The 21,393-nt window shown below is 33.8% G+C and overlaps 1 protein-coding gene across 1 annotated transcript in view; it reads right to left on the reverse strand.

Moving 5' to 3' along the window:
- Positions 1-748: 748 nt before the first annotated feature.
- RABL3 (RAB, member of RAS oncogene family like 3) overlaps positions 749-21,393 on the reverse strand; it is a 53,184-nt gene continuing 32,539 nt past the window's right edge. The window contains exons 5-8 of the mRNA XM_003763615.2: positions 14,007-14,157; positions 5,405-5,476; positions 1,608-1,646; positions 749-983 (exon numbers count right to left, since the gene is read on the reverse strand). Of these exons, the coding sequence (XP_003763663.1) occupies positions 918-983; positions 1,608-1,646; positions 5,405-5,476; positions 14,007-14,157 (328 nt within the window). The 3' untranslated portion in view covers positions 749-917. The remainder of the gene's footprint in view (positions 984-1,607; positions 1,647-5,404; positions 5,477-14,006; positions 14,158-21,393) is intronic.

A 21,393-nucleotide genomic window follows, 5' to 3' on the forward strand; every position in this document is an offset into this window, starting at 1 on the left:
CTATTTTTACTCCTTTCACAGTGAATCCTCCATTGTTGGCACCAAGAATAATATTCTTAATTCAATGAGTACATGCAAGTGAACTAAGATTTACTCTTCCAGAGTTGAATTTTACTTCAAATAAATAAAAAGTGAAGGAGCTATAAGTCACTTATTGCCTCTTTTTTTTTTTTTTTTTTTTTGCTGGCCTACAAATACTCCCTGCTTATTCCCAAGTAGGTTTTGGTGAGGACTGCAGTCAGGTAGCACTCAATGCTTATAGGATTCGGGAAACTGCCAGCTTCTGACCAACTTTTTTGTTTTTCTGCTTCTGATGCTGCCCATATATTATTAATTTGTATTTATATTTAACTGCAGCTCTTAGCCTCTTTTAGTCATTGAGACATTTATGAGGAAGAGGAGGGAAAGCAGACAAGACCTCTATTATGAAGAGTAACTGACTGAGGTGGAAACATAATTAATCCTGCTTTTCCTCTTTCAGAATATCAAAAAAGTATGAAAGTTAGCTACTAAAAACAATTTAAAGATTAACTAATATGACTTCTTTTAAGAGTTAAAAAACAATAGGAATTCATGTTAAATATACTTAAGTTTAGATGTACTAAGCAAGAGTAAATTTTCACTGTACTCCCAAGTCACTGCTGTTTGATACTTTAACCTGATAGTATCTTTTATTGCTACGTGACTATACAATTCACAGAAGTCAATGATAGAGAAGAAAGAAAGAGCTCTATATAATCACAAATGATTCCCTTTATCATTTTCCTTTATTTTTCCATTAGTGAGGGAAGAATAGAATTTTTAAGATAGACGCATAAAAGACTGGACATTCTGAAAGCCAATACATTGCCCCTGGAGTTCATCAGGAAGAGAAAATCTGTTCCTTCTTGTTCATTCTTTAAAAGGATGAACATATTTCAGTCGTAATGAAGGTTTTTTAGAGTTCCCCCACCAAATCTTTTTCGTTCAGGAAAGCCAGGGATCTGTAGATAGGAAGACAAAAATTATCTAAAGCAGATGTAACACAGTCATATCCTTAATAACATGTTTGTCCTTCTCTCATTTCTTGTTTTCTACAGTAAAATAATCCAGTAATATCATTCACACATTTACAATGCAAATGTGTTTATCTTGATAGGGGAAGTTACTACTAAGAAATTCAAACTGTAAGAATAAGGTGAACTAAAAATAGTACCAAAGAACAGGTACCAAATAGGTAGAACGTAAATTTCTTTAAAAACAATAAAATATAACCTAAATTAAAAAAGGTGAAAATTGAACATTATTTAACATATTATTATTTAAAATTAAGTGTTAACATTATAATAGTCAGTTCTTTAATGTCAGCAATAGAAGAAAATAGGACATGTGGTTCCTTTGGGATCAAGAGGAATCCCTGTAACTCCATAAAGAGCTTTAGAAATCAAACAATTCCAAGGCTAAGAGTAAGGTTTAATGATATAGAACTTTTGAATTCATTATGGTTATTACCATTTAATACTATGATATAGGAAGATATTTCTAATGAAGAACATAAAAAGCAAAACTTGGCACTTTAACTCTAGCTATAGGTCTTATTTTACTTAAAGAAAAAGCTGATCACGAACCTGGTTACCATCTCGAATAAAGTATCTCTTCTCTATAACCTGTTGGAAATAGAGAGATGATTTAGCATATGTAGAATATACATATCTGGAAAATGTGGTTAACTGTAATGGCTACTCAAGAGACTAAAAGATTTATTCACAATTAAGAAACCTTAATTAATCTAAAATTAAGAGGCTTCATACAAATTAAAGTGAAGTCTGCTGCCAGTTAATTTAGTTAGTATATAGACTTAATCAGGCCAAGTTTGAGAGTTTGATCTCTATTTGCAGTTAGTTATGCTCTTTTTCATGATCACAGACTGAACTCTTAAGTCAGATGTTTCATTAACTTCTTTTTCCTTTGTCACAGAGAAAGTAATAAGTAAGAGTAAGTATTCTAGATGGATAAAATTAATATTGATAGTGTTGCAGTGGCTGGAGTCAGGATAAATTTCATTGTATCAGTGGCACTCAGGCAGAGGACAAATGTATCTCCATGAGATTGACAACAATTAGGTTCAAAATCAAAGGTCAGAAATTCTATTGTTCCTTAAATGGGACTGCCTACATAGTGGTAAAGATCATAACCTACTCTATTCCTATAGATTATGTGTGAAACTTGTCTGTTTCCCTGTAGATGCTACTTGTTATTTTACTAACTAAAAGATGACAATGTTCCCCTTGGAGCCATCCTCCAGTTGTTTCTCATTCTTGATATATGCACAAGTCACTGCTGGTAATATACCACAGTCTGGTTGGCCATCATGAATCCTTCCATTTCCATCTGTTCTTTCAATTCTTCTGAGATGATAATTTATTAGTGAACAGCATTACTCCAATATTACTCAATAGTAATTCAACCTTTTTTCAGCGGTGATCAACACTGCTGTGCAATTTCCCATATACAATCCAGCCTGATAGCCCCCGTCAATTCAGTCCTCAGCCCAGCATTATCTACTGGAAGTACTTATCCAAACATATTTATAGGCTAAGTCAATAAGTTACCTGTCCAACTACATGTGTTTCTCAATCATTTTTGTCTTTCTAAGAGAAAGATGGGATAGATTAATTATGCACTGGTATGGATTTCACTAAGACAGTTTTGTAGTGTTCTACCATTGTAAGAAAAAGGACATGTGGAAATTTTACTAATTAGAGTAAAACTTTCATTTAGACTTTGTACTGGACATTTTCCATGATACCAGATGAATACATATTGATTAGTTTGTTCAAATACCTTCTCTGATGTAAGTACTTAACTGAATGCTGAACAAAGCTATCTATGTGGTCACATCAGTCATGGATTCTCTTATGATTCTGAAATATATGCAAGAGGAACCTTGTTTGTCAAGACTATTGAAAGTCAAATGCTTTTTTAAAATTAGGAAATGAAATGAGAACTTATATATACATTCTCTTAACTTTCAGGCAGTTGTGTAGCTATAGTGATATGATAATCTATGAAACACCTTCTAAATTCTGCCTGTTCCTTTTTCAGGTACTCAAAAAGTATACCCTTAATATGAACATAGAGATTTTATGAAGATAAGAAGGCAAGCAATATGGGATTATCTTCTTAGTTGCCTTTTTTTCTGTAAAACCACTTTTTAAAAAAATCTTTATCAAACTATCTTGAGAATTGGTGAAATGCTTTGAAAATTATTTTAATATCGGTAGATTAAAACATAACCTAGAATGCAAATTTCTTCTGGGTATTCTTGGTCAACTCTAGACATGATTTCCTATATCTTTTTAAGCACCATTATCAGTTTTCACCTGTCATACTGGTTACTATGTACATCTGTGGCACCATAGTGGGAATTCCACTATGGATGTCAATGAAAATAGAAATTCTAGCAGATCTGTTCTATTTTTTTTTTTTTTTTTTTTTTGCTGAGGCAATTGGAGTTAAGTGACTTGCTCAGGATCACACAGCTAAAAAGAATTAAGTGTCTGAGGTCAGATTTGAACTCAAGGCCTCCTGACTTCAGGGCTGATACTCTGTATACTGTGCCACCTAGCTGCCCCTAGATTTGGTCTATTTTGTACCTATTTTTCTCCATATTTTGTTTTCAAATGCTTTGGGATTTCTTCCTGAATTGCTTGTTACTACTATCATGTGACAATATTGCTCATAAGATATCAAGTGGCTTTCCTCATAATGTTCTGCTAATAAATATCAGGTGAGATCACCTAAGGACCTAATATATATGACAATTCTTAGATTCCAAAGAAAAATATCTGCTAATCTAACACTAACTCCCAAATTTTCTGGGGCTGAGAAATCCCCCAGGCTTCCCCCACCCTATTTTTTTATGTGCCACAGAGCATATAGGCTGGAATTAAATCAGTCAGGTAACAGGAAGTACTTTCTGATCACAGAGTCTCTCTGTAGAGAACGTGTGTGTGTGTATGTGTGTGTGTTTGTATGTGTGCATGCGCCTCACCCACATATGTGATTATATTCACTGAATGACAGGTTGATGTTACAATGCAATAAATTCCATCTCTTGATCATCCAATCCAATACCTAGTTATTAAATGTTTGCTATGTGCAAGACAAAATGCTGGAGATACAAAGGCAAAGGAGCACGCCAAGAGTAGGAATGCATAGGAAAGGAAAGATCCCTATTAATGACTTTCATGCTCAGTGTTCCATTTCTCGCCCACTGCCTTTCTCCAGCTCATGCCAACAACTGCTACCAAATTGGAGACAACCGTGACTCCTACTCAGGCTCTGCTGGGCCTGTCTCCTTGGACAGGGATGGGTAGAGAAGAGGATAATGTGGAGAGAAAGGATGAAAACGAATTCAACACACATGTAATAAGTATGTACTAAGAGCCAGAGATAGGAATAGGAAAAGATGACAATCCCAGAACTCTAGGAGTTTAAAATCTAATCTAAGGGAGATGAGACAAGTACACAAACAAGCATGAGACCAGGGTTAAAGAAGAGATCCAAATAAACTGCTCCAATAAAGTTTGAGAAAGGAGAACTTTTCTCACTTGTGAGGATGAGAGAAATCCTGGTAAAAGAAAGAAGATGCCAATTCTGGAAAGTAAAGATGAGGACAGAGTTCACTCTGCTTTCCAGTCCCCCTTAGTGGTGTGCAATATGAATACTGGGCACACAGCACTCACTTGAGCAGCATTGCAGATATGTGACTTTGACAAGGCAAAGGTGCCCTAATTTATGAGCATGCTGAGTCATCCTATATTTTTATCCCATTTCAACACTCAGAGAATAGGTCAATAACAGAAATGCAAAAGTCTTTGAAAAAGTATCAGATTAGCAAATATTTTTGCTATGGAACCCAACAAAAAAGGTTTTGAAAGCCTTTGAAAAGACATTAACTTCATAGCAACTAATAAAGTAGCAGCTACTTTAGAAATTATATATGTGTTTGGAATGAATAACTCCATAGAATTACCCAAGCAAATCAAACAATTCTTAGAATTTGTATTGACATCAAGTAAGTACCTTTTTTTTATTTTATGTTTTTTAGGAAGGTGTATACTAAGCTTAAAAAAACAAAGAAAAACAACCATTTAAAGTAAGAAGTGGGATCAGTTGCCTTAAAATGACAAAAGTAAAAAAATTTAAACCCTGGACGTCATTAGATATCCTTTGCAGACAAAGTGATATTGCTGATGGTACAAATACTTCAGCAGGCATTGAGCAATTAAATAAAGAAACAGTTCCCCAAGTTGCAAGTTCAGCCTGAAGAAATGAAGGGACATTGCAAACTAGGTCTTTAACTCTCTTAATACACAGACTCCTAGTTATAATAGAAAAGAGAGCACTAGTGAGAATTTACCTTATCAAAAAATCTACTCAGCTTGACAGCATTGGAAGATCCTGCGGCAAGGTACCGGGGATTTGTGCAGTCCTAGAAAAGGGAACAAAAAACCTATGATGAGCAGTGATTTATATTTTTCTTTTTTCACTTAGTGGTATTTTTTCACTTAGTGGTATTTTTCCCCAATTACATGTAAAGATAGTGTTCAACATTTTTTTTTTTTTTTTTACAAATAATAGCTTTTTATTTTTCAAAATACATGCAAAGATGATAGTTTTCAACATTCACCTTTGCAAAAATTTGTGTTCCAAATTTTTCTCCCTCCCTCCTCACCTCTCCCAGACAGCAAGTAATCCAATATAGGTTAAACATGTACAATTCTTCTAAACATATTTCCACATTTATCATGCTGCACAAGAAAAATAAGGTCAAAAAGGATAAAAGAAAAAAGAAAAACAAGCAAAAAAACACCAACAAAAAAAAAAATACAACAAAATTTATCTTTGTAAGATTCTGAGTTCCAGATTTTTCTTCATCACTCCTCCCCCTCCCCTGCAAAACAGCAAGCAATCTGATATAAGTTATAAGTACACAATCATGTTAAACCATTTCCACTTAGCCATACAATGAAAGAAAATTAAGAATAAAAGGGAAAAAACATGATAAAGAAAAAAATAAAAAATGTATGCTTTGATCTGCATTCAGACTCTATAGTTCTTTCTCTGGATGAGGTCAGCATTTTCTAAGTGATTTATGTTTTTCAATAAAAGTCTTTATTAGTTACAATGATTATTATTAGGTTCTTTGATAGAGAAATAAAGCCTGTTATATTTTTAGAAAGTTTCTATAGGTGGATTTCAAATTACAATTAATAATATAGGAAGCAATGAATTATAAGAAGTATTAGAGAAAGGTAAAGTTGCCTATTTTTTGGTGATCAACCAATTTATCATTTTTATGGTGGTCCTTGAATTGGTTTTATTCAAAGGGTTAGGTTTATAAGGTTGGCACTTTTTGAATGAAAAATCAGTCAACAAGCATTTATTAAATACTTACCACATACCATGGACTATGTATGCTGAAGATCCTAAGCATTTAATTAAGGTCACACCAGAATAAGAAATAGAATAATTATTAGATAAAAATTCTTTAGTTCCATTCCTCTGTGCTAATCCTCACAGAATATTTACTCATAACCAAATGTGACATGAAATAAATCATTTGAAGCTCTTATGTCAAATGCAACATCAAGCACAAGCATAATTACTTCCTCCAAACGCTTAAGGTGCCATGCTTAGGTTGGAGGCACAAAGGACACAGGGCCGCAGAACTGAGTTGTGTTGAAAAAGAAAAAAGAAAAGACTGAAGGCAGAAGGTTAAATATATTGAATATTTAGTAATCTATCTATTGAGATACATATAGGAACTTTATCAATACAGTTAATGTATTGTAGAATGCTGTCTATGGAAAATAAGATGAATCTAAATAATTAGAGAAATATTAATGAAAATGATCAACTATGAAAGATTTGGTTCTTCTCAGTGATTTAGTTATCCAAAGCAATCCTAATAGACTTTGAACAGAAAATGTCATCTGCATTCAGAAAAAGAACAAAGGAGACTGAATGTAAATCAACACATGCTATGTTCATTTTTTTGTTTGTTTGTTTTGTGTTTTTTAATCTCTCCTATGGTTATTCCCTTAGTCTGATTTTCTCCTCGAAACATGATTCATAAAACAATGTACATTTAAAATAAGTAAATAAATTTTAAAAATTGCTATTGATTAAAAAAAAAAACACTTCGGATCTCACTTATTGTTCTTTCATATTGTACTGTGTATTTAACATATCTGTATAATCTCTTATCTTCCGTAGGAGAGGAGAGAAAAGAGCTAGAAACAAGAGGGATGGCTTGGAAGAAATGGAAGGCTGGTGAACCTAAGGTTGTAGGAAAAGGCAAACAGATTTAGAAGATTTTTTCCATTAATTCCCTTGAATTTTTTTCTTAAAGAATAATTTTGTTATTATTTTTTCTAACTCTATAAAGTAATTTCTTGGCAGTTTAATTGGTATGGTGCTGTATAAATAGAGTAATTTAGGTAGAATTGTCATTTTCATTACATTAGCTTGGCCTACCCATGAGCATTTGGTATTTCTCCAGTTGTTTAGATCTAACTTTATTTATGTGAAAAGTATCACTATTATTTATGATTTTGATCATATCTCCATGATCTCAAATTCTGAAAATCCTATTTGCATAACCTATCCATCTCTCCTCTGTTGAGTACTTCAATTCATTATGATTAGAGAGAAGTTCAAGTACTGTTGGCACCCTCGCCTCCCCCTCCATTTTTCTGTCCATTGTAAATAAAAGCTCTTTCTTCTGTGCCTCTTTTATATGAAATAATTTCCCTCATTATTTCTCTTCCTTCTCCTCTCAATGCATCCCTCTTTTCCATCTCTTAGTTTTTAGATCATCTCATCATAGTCAAGTCACACCTTTGCCTCTCTGTGTATGTATACTCCTAATTGCCCTAATAATGATAGTTCTTAGGAGTAACAAGTAACATCTTTATATATAGGAATGTAAGCAACTTATTGAACATTGTTTATTCCCTTATGGTTTTTCTTTCATGTTACCTTTTTATGCTTCTCTTTAGTTTTGTATTTGAAAAACTAATTTTCTATTTAGTTCTGGTCTTTAGTTCTAATCAGGAATGTCTGAAAGTCTTCTATTTCATTAATTGTCTGCTTTTCCTTCCTGAAGAATTATATTTCTTTTGCTGGATTATTCTTAGTTGTAATACTGGATCCTTTGTCTTCCAGAATATCATATTCCAAATCCTCTGCTCCTTTCATGTGGGAGCTGATAAATCTTTGAATCTGATGGTGGCTCCATGATATCTGAACTGTTTCTTATTTCCTGAACTTTTTCTCTTTGAAAGAACTCAGGAATTTAGCTATAGTAGTCTTGGGAGTTTCCATTTGGGGATTTCTTTCTGGAGATAATTGGTGGATTATTTCAATTTCCATTTTACCTTCAGGAACCAAAATATAAAGGCAGTTTTCCTTGATAATCTCTTGAAATATGATGTAGACATTCTTTTTCTAAACAAGGCTTTCAGGTAGTCCAATAATTCTTAAATTTTATCTATTCCATCTATTTTCCAGGCTGATTGTTTTTTCCTATGACATAGTTCACATTTTTCTACTCCACCCCCATTCTTCTGAGTTTGTTTTATTATTTCTTGATATCTCAAGGAGTCATTAGCTTCTACTTGCCCAATTCTATTTTTAAAAAAATTTTTAATATTTTATTTTATCCCAGTTACATGTAAAATAATTTTTTTATGTTTTTAAAACTTTAAGATCCAGAGTCTCTCCCTTCCTGCCTCCCCATTCCCCCAATGAGAAGAAACAGTTGTACAAAACATTTCTATACAAGTCATATTGTGAAAGAAAATATAGGGGAAACTAGATGGCACAGCAGATAGAGCACAATCCCTAGAGGCAGAAGGATCTGAATTCAAATCCTGCCTGACACCTAATACTTCCTAGCTATGTGACCCTGGGCAAGTGATTTAAACCCAATTATCTCACATCCCCCCACCAAAAAAAAAAAAAAGAAAAAGAAAAGAAAATATATTTCTCTCCCCCAAAGAGGGGGGGAACCTTCAAGAGAAATAAATTAAAACAAAAAAAAAGTATGCTTTTATCTGTATTAAAACATAATCAGTTCTTCCTCTTGGTATGAAGAGCATTTTTTTTTAAATAACTTTTTATTGACAGAACCCATGCCAGGGTAATTTTTTATAACATTATCCCTTGCACTCACTTCTGTTCCAATTTTTCCCCTCCCTCCCTCCATCCCCTCCCCCAGATGGCAAGCAGTCCTATACATGTTAAAAAGGTTACGTGCAGAACCGAACAGTTCTCTTGTTGTTCAGGGAGAATTAGATTTAGAAGGTATAAATAACCCGGGAAGAAAAACAAAAATGCAAGCAGTTTACATTCATTTCCTAGTGTTCTTTCTTTGGGTGTAGCTGCTTCTGTCCATCATTGATCAACTGAAACTGAGTTAGATCTTCTCTTTGTCGAAGAAATTCACTTCCATCAGAATACATCTTCATACAGTATCATTGTTGGCATATATAATGATCTCCTGGTTCTGCTCATTTCACTCAGCATCAGTTCATGTAAGTCTCTCCAAGCCTCTCTGTATTCATCCTGCTGGTCATTTCTTACAGAACAATAATATTCCATAACATTCATATACCACAATTTACTCAACCATTCTCCAACTGATGGGCATCCATTCATTTTCCAGCTTTTAGCCACTCCAAAGAGGGCTGCCACAAACATTTTGGCACATACAAGTCCCTTTCCCTTCTTTAGTATCTCTTTGGGATATAAGCCCAGTAGTAACACTGCTGGATCAAAGGGTATGCCCAGTTTGATAACTTTTTAAGCATAGTTCCAAATTGCTCTCCAGAATGGCTGGATGTGTTCACAATTCCACCAACAATGTATCAGTGTCCCTGTTTTCCCACATCCCCTCCAACATTCATCATTATCTTTCCCTGTCATTCTAGCCAATCTGACAGGTGTGTAGTGGTATCTCAGAGTTGTCTTAATTTGCATTTCTCTGATCAATAGTGATTTGGAACACTAGTACATATTTACCCATTAAACAAAATTCACTGGCTATATCTTTATGCTTTTGGTCAGAAATTGATATGATTAATAGTAAAAGAATACAAGTATGGTCTTCAAAACATTCAAAATGAAATTTAAAAGAATCATTCTGATAATTACTTTCTATGGTAGGAATACTTTTTTTTTTTTTTTTTGGAATTTCAAAATTCATAGTACAAAAAAGAGACTGTAAATCTAAAACTATCTATTTTAGACACTAATAAATTTTTGGGAAAAACTCCTTTTGAAATCTATGCAGTCAGAATCACAATCCTAAGAACCTTCTAGAGTATTTCTAAATGCATATATACATACTTTCTAGCAAAGAATCTAAATACAGCAAGACTTTGCAAATGGATAGCTGTTAAGTTTAAGAAAGACAAGATTAAGTAGATAAGGTATCCAAACCAGATCTAATTTGATAAGAGTATAAAATTTCTTTCCAACAATGAGATGATTGATGCCAGTTCCAATGATTTTGTGATGAAGAGAGCCATTTACACCCATAGAGAGGACTATGGCCACTGAATGTAGATTTCAACATAACATTCTAACTTTTTGTTGCTGTTTGCTTGCATTTTGTTTTCTTACTCATTTACTTTCCTTTATGATCTGATTTTTCCTGTGCAGCAAGAGAACTGTATAAATAGGTTTAGACACACTTGATTTAACATATATTTTAATATATATAACATATATTAGATTGCTTGCCATCTGGGGAGGGGGTTGGGGGAAGGAGAGGAAAATTTGGAACACAAGGCTATGCAAGGGGCAATGTTAAAAAATTATCCATGTATATGGTTTGAAAATAAAAAGGGTTAAAAAAAAAGTATATAGGGGCAGCTAGGTAGTACAGTGGATAGAATACCAGCCCTGAAGTCAGAAGGACTTGGGTTCAAATCTGGCCTCAGACACTTAACACATCCTAGCTATGTGACCCTGGACAAGTCACTTAATTCCAATTGGCTCAGAAAAAAAAAAAGAAATATATATATATATATATATTTATATTTATATATATATATAATTTTATTTTGATGCCTTATTGGGATATTCTTGAGAGTTATGCCAGAAGGATATAAACTCTGACAGATTCTTCAATTGAGTGAGGTTCAGAGTTTGGACCTTAAATATGCCATATTTGTTGCCCCAAGAACACATCAGATCAATGGATAATATTAGACATGTCTCTTGAGCATGATCAATCAAATCTAAAGTTTGAAGAAGTTCATCACAGAGGATTTGTTATCATATAATGAATTTTTTGGCTATAATAAGTCATTAAGCTATCTCTTGAAGCAGCAAAGAATTAAGTACTCACAACGATGAAATCACAAATCTTTGATTACTGATGTCCAAGTGTTGTGATTAAAGACTCAAATATGAACTGTACTCTTTCATTGCTTATATGTGCTTTACATAATGTACTATCATACATCTTCTATTTAAACTACATAATTGTATTGTCGGGCTCTTTTTTCCCCCCCAGTTTAAGAAGATGTATCATTTAATAGATTTGTGATCAACAAAAATAATAATGGTATTCAAATGGTTCAATTTTCCTCTTTTTAAAGATTGAACTTGCTTATTTGTACCTGAATTTTTGTTACTTTTCTTTTTAATTGTGTTATTTTTTTTTGGTGTTAACCTCCTTATTTTCACTTCCTTGATACTAAGTGTTCTTATTGTTAATAATAAGTTCAAAGGCCCGGCATTATCAAAAGTCCAAAGCTCTTTATTGAATGAGTGAACTCTTTGGAGACACTCAAACTCTTATCATTTGAAAAGCTTCTCCAGATTCTAAAAACATGTAAAATTGGCCTCATCCCTGTGAAGAGAATGATGAATGACATATTCTAGACTAATCAGGAAAACCTGCAGGCCCTGTTAACACAAAAATATTTTGATTGAAATCAAGAACTATAAGAATAAAATAAATTCTGATTTCAACTTAGTCCATTTTTCTTCTGGGTACTGTTAAAATTGAGTAATCTTAGAACTACTAGTTTCAGGACATGATGTACTCTAAGATTGGAACTGCCCTCTAATATTTCAAAGTCCATTGCTCATTCTTCAGGCATTTACAGCAAATCCTCCATGGTGACAAATGAAGGAGACAGGAATCAGCTTTTGTTTGAAGCCTTGTTTTTCGTAAAATGAAGAGCCTATACTCCACTGCAAAATGGAATGCAAATGTTTCAAGAATTCAAAAGGAAGGTGATCTAGTTGCAGAGATTTGATAAAGTAGTGGAACTACCCACTTGTAGTGGGTCATGAACACCCAAAAGTAAATGATCTGCAAAGAGCCACCATAAGCATTTATATCTACCTCCCTTACATTGCATCTGCAACAAAAATGGTGACCACAGTTTAGGAGTAGGACTATATGCATTTTTCTCCATTTAACATTGCTTGGCCTACAAGGGAACAGTGTTGTACAGTATTGTTAGCCAATAAGCCTTAACTGTGCTAACTGGCTCAGAATGGGGCTCAGTAATCTGTAGTGTATTATCACATGGGAAAAATGAGTAACTTTCAGCTTGTCTAGTAATCCCTCTGTGTGATATTTAGTTCTCAAAGCTTATGTAAGCACTCCAAGGTTTATGGAAGAGTTTAAATGATTAGGATAGATTCTCTTCTGTGATATGAAGGCTACCCTTCACCAAATTGAAGAAACTAAGTGACTCAATCAAGGCAGGAACAACAGAGGCACAAAATCATCCCCTAAACTAAGCACTTAATCATTTTTAGTTCGCTTTACCATTTTTATAGTAAGCCCATCATTTTCCTCAGACACAAATTATCACAGTGGATAGCATTGGAATCACTGTTATAAGTTACTTTATATAATGTTAATTTTATAGACTACATGTTTAAGAGCCTGCTATACATAATATACCACATGGTACCTAGCATGAGGTTCCAGAAAGCAGGGTTAACTGCCTAATAAATTGGCACAGAGAGAATGAACTTACTCAGGTAATGACTGTAGACTTGTAAGTGATCCAAGAGTCAAAGCACACAAGTTATTGATAAAAGAACAATAGCCAGGAAGCAATACCTAGGGTATAGCTGTCTCCCCCACAGTGACTTAGCTATAAGTACAGGGCATGTTATTTCCCTTTTCTGGATCTCAATTTTTTCATCTATAAATGAGTGAGGGTAGATTAGAAGTAATTTAAGGATCAAGTAATACGGTATTGTACAGAAGAGAACAATTAGAAACTAACAAAAAACTTCCAAGAATAGAAGATGCTAACAGGGAAATGTATAATAGAATGAAAGATATTTTTGAAACAAAGGTAAGGAAGACAAGCAAATAGCCACAGTACTCCACTAATATCCTTCCAATGTTAGGAAAAATCAAGGTAGTCCTCCAGTACTTTGAGTGGATCCTCTGTGATGAACTTTGGGGGGGGGGGGGGGGGCGGGGGGGTGGAGGGGGTGAGACATGGATAAGAGCTGGACAGAAGCATCAGGCAGGGACAACTGTGATCTGTATCACTGAAGAAAGAAACCAAACTGACAGGATCACTGATCCATCAGAAACCTTTTAAGTATCCATTACATTAAATGACATATATTTCACCATCCCTTAATCTACTGAGAATGTTTTTCTAATAATACTAGACATTTACTACTGAAATACCAGAGCAGCTTGGTGCAGTGCATAGAGGGCTGGGCCTAGGTCAAAAGACTTCAGTTCAATTCAGACTCAAATACTGACTAGCTGTGTGACCCTGGACAAGTCACTTCAGCACTTAAGTCGGCCTCAGCTTCTCATTTGTAAAATGTATAATAATAGCACCTAACTCTCAAGGACATTGTGAGGATCAAATGAAATAATAATTATAAAACTTTTAGCAGAGTGCCTGGCACAAAGTGTTATATAAATGTTAGCTATTATTATTATTATTACTTACCAAATTAATCTCTTCTGCATTGAAATCTTCAGCCAAGAAAGCAATTCTAGTTAGAACTTCATTACGCTTAGCTTCATGAATTTGGTCCAGTTTGGTTCCTATTACCAACAGGGGGATTTGATTATCAGCAAACTGTTCTCGGTCATAATCCCTGTTACAAATAATGAAAAAGTGAAAATCATAGATTTTCTATTAGAAATGTCCTATGTTTATTTACTTATAACACATACATATCCTTGTATCATTTACCTACCAATTGACTATTCCATCTATTGTTTAAAAACAGTACTTTTAACTTTCAAAAATAAGTACATATATTAAAATGCATAAGGATGAAGACCACCAGAATAAGGTATATATATGCTGTAAATATAACTGTAAACTTTTATTTATAGAATATAAGTAAAAAAAATAGATTGCATAGTAGTTTTATTTTTATTTATTTATTTATTTTTTTACTTTTCAAAAATATATATTTGAAAACTGTGAAAGACAATTTGAAGATGTGTTCCCAATCACTGGCAGTAAGAGAAATACAAAATCAAGCAATTCTGAAATTTCACATCATTACTGCATAGTAGTTTTAATAAGGCAGTTACAAAATCATCTTTGTAAGACCAATTTTTTCCTTTTATGTGTCCATTTGACCAGATTCTGATGCCATTATATTGCCTATTTCTACATATCCACTGATATTTTCCCACCACTTTGCAAATTTCATTTCTTTACCCATTATTTTCTGAGCTATTCCTACAAGTTTTTTTGGGGGGGCTATTAAGGATAGTAAATATTTTTTATATAAAATTAAGAACTATTTACTTCACTGGTTTTCAAAATTTTCTTTAGTGGAAGAACCATTCACTTCAAATAAAACAGGGAGAGCTATCACAACAAAATCTTTTAAAGGTATCTTTTAAACCATATTACTAATAGTACTGAATAACACAGAGATGATTAAAATACACATTTTCAAATAAATGTAATTCTCAATTTTAACAAATCTAATACTATTGCAAAATAATTTAATTCAATGTAATTCATCTCAATAAGCACTTTTTAAAGCACTTACTATTTATTAGACACTGTTAGGCACAGGATTATAAAGATTAATAATGAGGGCACTGCTGGCCTTCAGGTAGTTTACTTTTTACTAAGAAGAAACAAAAGAAATTACAAAGTACAAAGTAAAGACAGTGAAATTTAATAGGAGGAGAAAACTAACAACTAATGTGGTCAAGAAAGGTCTTGTGTAAGTAGCATCTAAGTTGTGTCTTACAAGGAAGCTTAAGATTCTAAGAGGTGAGACAGGAAAGTATTCCAAGCACAGATAGCAATCTATGCAAACAGACAAATTGGACCTCGGATATTATATATGAATAGCAATAAGTCCCTTTTTTAGAATGTAGTGCGCATATGAAAATGATGTGAAATCAGCCAGACGGTGAAGAGTTTTAAATGACAAATATCATTCTTTATATTTAATCCTAAAGTAATTGAGGAGCCACAGAATGTCCTTAAAGGGGAGAGACATAGTCAGACTCATGCTTTAGGGAGAGCAATTTAACAAATGTACAGAAGATAAATTGGAATGGTGAGACTGGAGGCAAAAGGATCAATTAAGAGAATATTGCAATAGTCCAGATGAAAAATGATGAGGGTCTGAAATAAGGTGGTAGCTATGGAAGTGGAATGCAATTTCAAGAAGGCGGAGGGGCTAAAAGTCAGGCTGCAAGGGGCTGAGAGATGAGCCAGAACTGCAGGCATGAAGGTAGTAAGTTTAGTCAGTCCTTTTTAAAAGTTTGGCTATAAAGTGGAGAGGAGATCAAGAGATCAAGTTTGAGGGTCAAGTGGTGGGGTTTAAAAATGGAAGAGACTTTGGCATTTTTGAAGTCAATGACAAAAGGAGTTAGCAGGTAAAGAGAGACTAAAGTTAAAGAGAAAGATCCTGATTTAAGGGGCAAATTCCTAAAAGAAATAAAGGTCCAAAAATGGAAGGAATAGTGTAGTTGAGCAAAAGAACCACCTCTTCAACAGAGATTCATGCAAAAGTATGGAATAGTGGAGAAGAGAAATCTTAGCATGGTTGGCCTGTAAGATTTGCTTAGTCTAACAGGCACTTTCTGCTGAAAGGAAGGGAAGTATGTATAGAAAGGAAAAGAAAGTCTAAAGTGAAGGTTTGGAGTAGGGGGTATAATAATCAGGGAAGAATAAAAGGTTTGTAGTACAGCAGTTAGTTGAGTTGAAATTAGATAACAAATCAGTAGTAAAGTGATTATTTCCAGTGATAAAAAATACCTTCAAGTTGTCTAGTTGTCCTTCAACCAACAAGGGTGCTTCTTTGATATGCTCTTCAAGTAAAATAGGGGAAAGATAATTAAAGAATTAGAGAATTTAAAATTAATGAAGAAATCTGGCTAGAAAGGAATTGGCTTCAACCTGAGGTAAATGGCCAATGGCTTCAGCATTGATAGTCTGTTGAGAATACTGTAAAATGCTCAGTCCATCTTTCCAGGACCATGTCCTTTAGTGATAAGGATCAATGTAGTTTCAACAATACTGAGTAAATGAAAATCATACTTCTTTGCCCCACAAAAATCAGTATAAAACTGAATTTCATCTTTCTTCTTAATGAACCAAGAAACCTGCATTTTTCTAGGTTTTGTTTGTACTTTACTTTTGATGGAACTAAATGCTAACTTCTTATAGGAGGATGACCTATTCTGCTGTCAAATCCTGTGGGGAATTTGAGAGGCTCTGAAGGAAAGCATGAGAGAGAAAAGATATTAGGCTATCTGCCACACTGAAAGTATACAGAACCATTGTACTGACCTCATTGTCATATGTCTATGAAACCTAGACAGTATACCAGCATCCTGCCAGGAAACTGTATAATTTCCATCTGAATTGTCTTAGCAAGATTCTGAGGATCAGCTGCCAGGATAAGGTACTAGACACAGAGCTCTTTTCTCAAGCTAAACTGCCAAATATTCAAGCACTACTGTAGAGAATGCAACTCTAATGGACTGGCCACTTTGTTGGAAGGCCAAATGTACATTTGCCTAAAAGACTATTTTATAGAAAAGTCAACACAAGATGCATGCTCACAAGGTGGTCAGAAGAAGCAATAAAAGCACATTTGCAAGGTCTTTCTGAAGAGCTTTGGAACTGATTGTATAATGTGGTAGATGCTGGCAAAAGATCACCTAGTCACTGTTCTCTATGAGCAATGCAGAACTGCAGTAGTTCTAAAGAAATGTACCATCTTCAGTTTTAGAGACATCTCCATCCAAAAGTTTATATGAATCATTTGCACCCAACCTATGGTCCAGCCTTCTGAGCTTGTATTGGTTTCATCAGCCAATATCAATGCCCTGTAATTGGATTCCAAAAGAGAGTTATCATTTTGGTCCTCTTCAAGTATGGAGGACAACCAGACAACTGGAAGGTATTTTTTATCACTGGAAATAATTTGTATGCTATATAGCCTGGCTCTAGTAGATAGTTCACAATTACATTACCATTTTAAGGGTTTAAATTTTAAATTTTTTAGTTTTTTATTAGTAAATTCATTCCCATTTTTTTTGAAAATCATAAAATGGTTTTAAGATAATAGTAACATAATATACAGTGCATACCAGGATCACTCAAAGTAAATAGACTAGAGATCACTATTATCTTAGCTTTTTTTTTTTTTTTTTAGGATTGAGTAATTGAACTAGGTTCATAAATGTTTTGTTTCATCATCAGCATCTTGATTATGAACACATTTGCATTTTTTGTCTTTAAACTTGCTGATTTTATCCAGTAGTGTAGAATCAAAGTTGGAACAATAACAACAAAAAAAGCCAACTTTTTCCCAACATGATTTTGCCAGGCTGCCCATAGACATTCAAGTGATTATGTAGTTCATTAAATGATATAATTAGTTAAATGAGCAGCCAACTTTGGGGATAAATTATTTAAATCAAATATATCTGCAGAACCTCTTGGACTGATGAATGAAATAAAATTTGAGAAATGCAGATTTAAAAGACAGATATCTTACTGTTGGGCAGCTAGGTGATGGAATGGCTGTGAGTCATGAAAACCTAAGTTTAAATCCAGCCTCATATACTTACTAGCTGTATGATCCTTGGTGAGCCAGCCAATCTCAATTTGCTTTGGTTTACTCATCTATTAAATGAAGTTATGTAACAATAACACCTACCTTCTGGGGTTGTTGTGAAGATCAGATGAGAAATTTTTAAAATTCTTAACACAGTGCCTAGTACATGCTTAATACCATATACCTGTGAACTGTTATAATTATTATTACTCCTGAATATTGACTCAAAAGATTCATCTAGGAATTATGCTCAAAATTCTAGCTACTTGGAGACATCCTAGTATTAGAAAGTTTAAGCTAAGGGGTTCTGTAGTATAGCAGCAAGATGGGTAATTACATGTGATTCCAAGAATATACAAGAGTCTACTATGATTACTCTATCTCTGTGACAATAGGGCAAAGTGTCAAGCTACTAGGTATCCCTTTAGAAATGCTCAATGGATAGATCACAGAAAGTGGATGGGTTTCCATGTCATTGTGTATGTACACCTATTAAAAATGGAGATTGTATTAAGAAAATATCTAGACATAGAGATGACAAAGAAAAGAAAATCAAACAGATGACCTGTGACTGATTATAAAACTGGGTAAGGAGAAAAAACAAACAAACCAGATTTAGCAAATGAAAATGGGGGCGGGGAGGGAAGGGGGGGGAAGGAGAAGGATATAAAGGTGTGCAAGTACCAGCATTCATATTCCAGCTCTGCCACTTACATATTTTATAGCCCAGGAAAAGCCACTAAATATCTTTGAGCCTCAATTTTCTCACTTATAAAATGGAAGGAAATGAATTAGATTATTTCTGAGGTCCCTTCTAGTTCTAAATCTATGATCTTATAAAACTGAGATATATAGCGAATAGAATCTCTATTCTATATATGGAGCCTATATTTAAGGGAGGAATTTGCAAGTAGAATGCAAACTTGTATTGCATCCAAGCTCCCAAAAATGATCAGAAAATTTCAGTGTCCTTGGGGTCTGCAAAAGGGTTACTACTAAACTTATCCAAAGGCAAAGGAATCATATAAATGGTGCTTCATTTCACGGAAAGGAAGATGAAGCACCACGTTATCTATATTTCAAAGATAAGTCAGGTGTGGATTTTAAAAAAATATGTTACAAGCAAAAACTAAGTCAGCAGAAATGGAGTTTCAAGATAACTCAGGTTGGCTTGTGTCAGAAAATCAATAAACCAGTCAATATATCCAAATTTAGTAGTTTCCCCTTTTCTTCAATATGTCTTCCCTTCTTTCTTCCCTCCTCCTCCTTTCCTTCCATATTTTATTATTTTTCTTTTCTTTATTTCTCTTTTTTTTGAAATTTATGAATCAGTTAGCCAAACTTACTGAAAGATTATACCAAACTACAATTTTCAGAAATTTGAAAGCCTCTTGACTAGCCAGCCTTTACAACGAGTTCTACTGTTTGTAATCCACCTTCTAAAAACACTAACATCCTTCTTTTTACAATATAGCTAATTACTGCAAGAGACCTTTGACCCTTACTTCCAACATAAATACTGCTTTGAGAGACAAGATGTGAAACTGTGATTTGCCTTATTAACACTGAAATGCTATCCTTAATTTCCCCTTTTTCTCTTTTAACCCATGACACATATCCCTCTCATGTCACGTACATATTCTCCTTATTTACTCCTTACCAAATATTCCATCTATGATAAATTCATTGCAGATAAGCCATCTCCCAGTTTTATCTTCACTGAAATCTCAAGTGCTGACAACTAAGTAGGAATGCACTCACAGTAACTTAGCTATATTCCTTAACAACTGAAAAATTCCCACCAATCCTTTTGACAAAAATAATAACACTCTTCCCTGCCCTTCTTCTCCTACCTCATGTTACACTTTTAATTATTGTTGTCATCTCATCAATCATTTTTGGGAAAAACCCTGCAAAAAACCCTTTCCATACTAGACTGAGCCCCGCCTTTTAACAAAGAAAAAATATTTTATATAGTGACTATATCTGACCATGTATACAATGTTCTATCCTAGTAGTCCAACTTTTCTCAGATGAAAGAGTATGTTTCATTATGTTTTCTGGATTTTTCATCAATTTTTTTTTCAAATGTTCAGTTCTTTTTCACGATTCTTTTTTCATTTACAATATTGTAATCAATGAGTATTGTAGGATCTTTCAGTTCTCTCATAAAGTCCTCCCCATTTCTATGACTCCTTCATATCTATCATTTTTTAGTTACAGAATATTACATTACATTCATATAATAGATTTTTATCCATTCCCCAGTCAGTTAGTACCCACTTTGATTCCACTTCTTTGTTAAAACAAAAAATATGTCTATGCATATGTCCAATAGTGAGGTCATTTGCTTAAAACTGTGAGGATCATACAATAACTTTTCTTGCATAATTGCAAATTTACGCTCAGAATGAGCGTAAATTGTTGTTCAAAACAACAGCAGTAATTCCTTTTTGGTTATCTTTGCTAAACTGCATGGTGTAAAGCAGAATTGTTTTCATGTGCACTTCTCACTATATCAAGTTTTCATATCATTAAGTAGAGTTTCCATTACAATCATGTACTACAATTTGCTTAGCCAGTGCCCACCTGAGAGGGAATTTTCCCAATTCTTTGCTATCTCACAAAACTGCACCTATAAATATTTTGGGGCTTGTAGAGACTTTCTTTTTATTGATGGTCTACTTGGGGTATTAAGTCCATAATGGAATTTTTCCATTACACAGTGTGGACATTCTAGTCATGATATTTGCAAAAGTCTACATTGCTTTCCAAAACGGCTGGATTAATTGTGCCTATTTTCCTATAATCCCTCCAACTTGTTTCCATCACCTGTCATTTGCCATTTTTCAGGAAGTGAGGAGAAACCTCAGTATTGTTTTAATTCATTATTTGTTCATATTTAACCACATCTATTGAGGGATGGCTTTTGGTTATGATTAGTTATAATTTATATATAATTTGGATATCAAACTCATCAGAGAAATCTGATAGCGATTTACCCCCATTTACTATTTCCCTTCTTTTTATTGAATATCCATCTCTTTTCATTATTAGTGAGGCTTGGGTTTGCAGGATACAACACGTTAGATTGCAGCTTGAGCTCTTTTGCTCTTTGGAATAAATTTCATTGCTTCCTACAGTTTATGGTGTATGCAAAATAGTCTTTTTATTAAAATTTCATTTCTTTTATTAAATTTCAAGGCATTTCTTTTGGTTGCCTGCAGAATTTGTTATTGGAATTGTTAAATTACAACATGACTTCTGGAGTTCACAGGATAT

This window comes from Sarcophilus harrisii, chromosome 3, assembly GCF_902635505.1.
Source record: "Sarcophilus harrisii chromosome 3, mSarHar1.11, whole genome shotgun sequence".
Taxonomy (NCBI): Eukaryota; Metazoa; Chordata; class Mammalia; order Dasyuromorphia; family Dasyuridae; genus Sarcophilus; species Sarcophilus harrisii.